Consider the following 5,301-nt stretch of genomic DNA (forward strand, 5'->3'; position numbering starts at 1 on the left):
AGTTATGAAACATGTCTGTCTCTTCGTGGGGAGGGGGTCACATCTTCCCCACAAATTTGCGGAATGAGGTCGACAAGCGGTGTTTCGCGTGACCCCTCTCCACGTCAGCACTCTGCAAGGCCTCACCGCAAGTATTACACATAGCCTTAGCGAGGATGTTAATGACCTACTTTTATTAAGACCGGATAATTCTTTGTGGACACTTCCATCCCCGGAAAGTAACAGTTGACATCTCAAATACATAAACAACTCCAAATTAAAGTCTAAATAACATTTCATAACACAATTCAACAATATCCAACATTTTAAAAATAAACAACAATATCCAAATTAAAGTTTAAATAACATTTCTCAACACAATTCAACAATATCCAACATTTTAAAAATAAACAACAATATCCAAATTAATGTCTAAATACTTTTAGATGATAAAAATGAAGTAAAATACTAAGGTCCGAAATTGCATACAGATACCACGTCTTCCATCCATTGTATTTATCAACAAATCACATCATCCATATTTGATCCTGTAATGATAAGTAATAACTAACAAATAAATTTAAATGAATGAAGACAAACATAAACAAACACATAAATTGTGAACGCAAATGGACAAACACAACAAAAGTCCACGAATAAACGAAACATGTGTTCATGCCTTTCTGTTTAATTGAATGAGCAAAAGATTTAAACTTTGTTCATGGAACATGTACAAATGTCCGGTCGAACTGTTCAATGATCTGTTCGTTTACACACCTAAGTGAATTACAAAAATGCAGAAGACTGAAACTAAACATAATAAGTATTAAAATATCGCAAATCTCCCCTTGTTACAAATCTTGAACCACACTTTGATATTTAAATAGTGACATCAAACATAATTCGTAAACCATCAAAATTTGGATTCCATGACATACATTAACACCTAGAAATTAATAATAGAAAAAAAAAGAAGAATCAACGTAACGTTTTTACAGGAGACTGTGTAATGTTCTAATCCAAATGGAGAAATGATTGAAGAACTTAGAAATTAATAATAAAAAAAATATGTAGACTATAATCTAATAGATGATAAGATGATCATGTTGAAAGAAAAGTAAAATAAAACATGAAATACACGCATTAAGGTTACCTTGTGTATAGAGTGCCAAGTGTAGTCGCCAATCATCATTCGTCACTCTCTTCTTCATCATCCCAAGAGCTAAATTGAAAAAAAAAATAGATTTGACGAACTTTTGTTAGCTATATTAATTGAAACAAAATTTAGTTTGCTAGCAAATCGCATGCATAATGAAATAAATAGTGAAGTTTTGTATGTGTAAATTTTATATATCTTTCTAAAATATTATATGGAACATAGCAAGGTCATTGTATTGTTTAAATCTTTCTTCCATTGTAATGATATTTAAGAAAATAATAAAAAAATATTGAATTTTTTTATAAAAATTCTCTTCCACTGTAATGATATTTAAGAAAATAATAAAAAAATACTTAAATCAAAAGCAACGTCCAAGCAAAATCAAATACTTTAATTATTTGTTTTCTAAATAAGAAAATTTCACTATTGTTTTTTCTTTTTTTAAAGAACTTGAGACTTATGTAGTAAAAAGGTTAGAAAAAAAAAATAAAGGAGATAAATCTTACAATGGGGCTTGAATACTTAGATCGGGAATGTGAGAAATTTTATGCCAATCTTCACCCTTCTCTCTTTCACACCTTTTATATAGATGTTTACAAAAACGTATCTCAAGTTTGTTTAGATCCTTGAAACTCTGAATCTCATCCGGTAGAGAAAGTAATCCATTACAATATTCAAATTTCATCTTTCTGATGCTTGGAAGATTATTTGGTAAAGAAATCAATTTCTGACAATCTTCTAATTCTAAATCCTCCAGTTTTGGAAGATTATCTGGTAAAGAAATTAATTCCCAACAGCAGCTGATCTTTAATCTTTGTAAACAATTAAACATATCGTTGTTGTCTACTGACATGTTTATATCATCATCATGAAAATACTTCAAAGAATCCATGCTCACCAACTGAATAACCCTAAGACTGGGGAGTCTCCCAAGTGGTGGAATATGCTCACATTCCCTACATCGATAGAAATGGATTTCAACCAAATTCCTTAAATTGTCCATCCAACTTGGAGAAATGGTCTTTCCCATGTAACTACGCATTTTCAATATCTCTAAAGATGGATTTGGCTCTAATCCCTCAAGAACCTCTTCAAACATTTCTGGTGTACTTTCTTCTGTGATGATAGTACCACTGTTTGACCAGACTAACACCAAACTTGACAGATTTGTTTTGCATATGAGATTGGCACTCTTGGCCTCACTTAAACCTCCAACATTCTGAAGTCCGTATATCTCCAACTTCCCCTCAAGAAGATTTAAATCCCCCAATTCACTTATTTTGGCCCCTCTCTCCTTACCAACAGGAAACCATGAAAGCATTCGAAGACTAGTTAGTTTCTCGATTCCAAACGGCAAATGTCGGAGTGAATAACAATCATTGATGTCCAAACATTGAAGGCTAATCATGTCTTTTAGGCCGATAGGTAAAAATTCTATTCCTAAGCCTAGTAAGGTCAAGTATTTCAGATATCTGAGCTTGCAAATCGATTCAGGCAAATAATGCAATCTCCTACAATAACATAAAATCAACACTTGCAAGTTTTGGAGATACAGAATCGAATCAGGTAAAACTTCTATATCTGAACTTGATAAATTCAAGTATCTCAGATGTTTGAGTTTACAAATTGATTCTGGTAATGTCCTTAACTTTGTAAGAGCCAAGTGTAATACCCTTACATACACGTGGTTGAAAAGTTGAGTAATGCAATCTTCATCCCCCTCCCCGAACATGAATATTGACCTTAATGATGTTAACTTTCCTAAATCCTCAGATGATAAAATTAACTTTTCATCCGGACATGACGAGCTCAAATGAAGCACCTCATTTGGGATTCCATCCTTGTTACAAGCAGGCTCTATAACTAAACAATCATGTCTCATTACATGCCGTGCCATGTCATGCACTAGATCATGCATTTTACATGTATCAATACCATCCCGAAATCCGTTCTCAACCTGGAAGAGGGATTTCCAGATCAAACAACTGAAAATTTCTTCCCCAATCACATACAAGTCTGTTTCTCCTTTGGGCGGAATGAAACCGTTTGCTACCCACAACAAGATCAGTTCATCTTTTTTTAGTTTGTGGCCTTTAGGAAACAAACAAAAATAAGAAAAACATCTCTTTATATGTGGAGCCAAGTTATCATAACTTAACTTTAAAGCAGGCAAGACATTATTTTCTTGTAAGTTCCATATGTTACTGTCTTTCACACGTTGCCAGTCGTTGCTACTACTTTTTGACCACATTAAGCTGCCCAAAGTCTTCACCGCCAAAGGCAGCCCCTTACATTTCACAACTATTTCCCTTCCAATAGGCTCTAGCTTACGTTCGTCATCCCCCACTCTTCCTTGTGCAAATGCATGCAGCTTAAATAATAACCATGAGTTCGCTTCTGATAAACATCCCAATTGATGTCGTAGCTCGCCAACCTTAGCCATCATTTGACAAGTTCTCTCTGACCTTGTTGTCATCACAACAACACTTCCTTCTGCCCCACAACTTAATGTTCCACTTAACCTTTCCCACTCTTCCTTTTCGTTCTCTTCAGCCCAAACGTCATCTAGTACAATTAAAAATTTCTTTTCCCTTAACTTGCTTTGAAGGGTCTCTTGCAACACATCTAGATGTGTAACTGTACACTCACTTTTATCTATGGATGTGATGATTGCTTTTATTATCTCTTTAACTTGGAAGTTTTCAGAGACATACACCCAACATTGTAAGTCGAAATATTGAGCAACACTCGTTTGGTTATAGACTAACTGAGCTAGAGTAGTCTTTCCTAGACCTCCCATACCCCATATACCATACACCCGAATCTCACCATTCTCATATTTTCCTATATCTTTGTTGCATATTGTTCTTATAACCATCTCCACCTCTTCATCTCTTCCTAAAATTTTTGAAGAATCAAGTATAAGCGAGCTCGTTTCCCTATTCGGCATCTCACCTTTAACTCCCACATCTACATGACTCGTGTCACTAGCAGTCAAGTTAAACTTAAGTCTCTTAGATGAAATATCATCCAGTTTTGTTCTTATGGCTTTAACTTTATGAGCAGCCCTAACACGAAACTTAAATTTGGAGAATAAGACTGTTACCTTGTATTTAATGCCTAGTTCTTTATGTAGACTTCGTAGCAAAGCTTCAGTTTTGACCTCGTCCAGCACATCTTCAACCTTCAAGGATGCAGATCTGAGACGTCGAAGCCATAACTCTACAGCCTTTTCCTTGACTTGTTTCTCTTCTGCATCTTCAAGAACAGCCTGGATCTGCTCGAAATCTTCCTTGAGAGCCAAAATATCGCCCTTGAATCGCCGAAGTAGACCAAACTCTTTGATAAGTTCAGAAGTCAGTCTCCCTATCACATCCCTCACAAGAGCCGAAACAGCTGCATCTCCCATGATTAATACTTGAGAATATTAGAATCAGAGAAAGATCAATGGTGATCCAAGAAGTGTAAAAGCTTGAAAACCAAAGCAAGAAAATGAAGAAAAGGTGAAGGCAATTCAACAATTGCAGTCCATATATATAATTGATAGCTTTCTATAAAGACATGCCAACCCACAATTATAGACAATTATTATATTATAAAAGAAGAGAAATTATAGGTTATCTTTTTCCCACTAAAGCCAATTCTACAGTTGTTGATCCACTTTGCATACCATTAACTATTTGTTATTATTTTCCTTTGCTTTATTATGCTGCAATTACAGGTGATAGAAAGAATATTATATCACAAATCAGATAATGGTCCCTTGGTCCACTTTGCATACCTCATTCCACTATCACATTCTCATTATTACACTTTTAACACCTACCACGCCATCACACTCCATTACACCACCACAATCATTAACCCACACCTAATCATAACCCTTGAATCAAGTTCCACGAACGTGATATACATCATGGTATTTCTCTTCACCATCGTGAAACGTCCACTTGCAGCAGTGTTTCACATTCATCACACCCGTGATGGGGGGTTTCCCGACCACCCTTAGAAAAAACCATACGTATCTTAATAGCCATGATTGCTCTTTAGAGAACGTATTTTATAGTAATGTAGATAAATAAAAATAAATAAAATTTATGTTATTATAATAAATAAAAGTTATGTCATTAATACGGACTGTATGTATTGAATTAAATGTAGTG

At 34.7% G+C, this 5,301-nt stretch overlaps 1 protein-coding gene across 1 annotated transcript; it reads right to left on the reverse strand.

Moving 5' to 3' along the window:
* Positions 1–324: 324 nt before the first annotated feature.
* LOC110933461 (disease resistance protein RGA2-like) lies at positions 325–4,621 on the reverse strand. Its single transcript, XM_022176683.2, has 3 exons — positions 1,645–4,621; positions 1,133–1,201; positions 325–527 (listed from the first exon to the last, which is right to left on the reverse strand). Exons 1-2 carry the CDS (start codon positions 4,545–4,547, stop codon positions 1,168–1,170), a joined length of 2,937 nt encoding a protein of 978 aa, XP_022032375.1. The 5' UTR covers positions 4,548–4,621; the 3' UTR covers positions 325–527; positions 1,133–1,167.
* Positions 4,622–5,301: the final 680 nt, after the last annotated feature.

Source organism: Helianthus annuus, chromosome 1 (assembly GCF_002127325.2).
Source record: "Helianthus annuus cultivar XRQ/B chromosome 1, HanXRQr2.0-SUNRISE, whole genome shotgun sequence".
Lineage (NCBI taxonomy): Eukaryota > Viridiplantae > Streptophyta > Magnoliopsida > Asterales > Asteraceae > Helianthus > Helianthus annuus.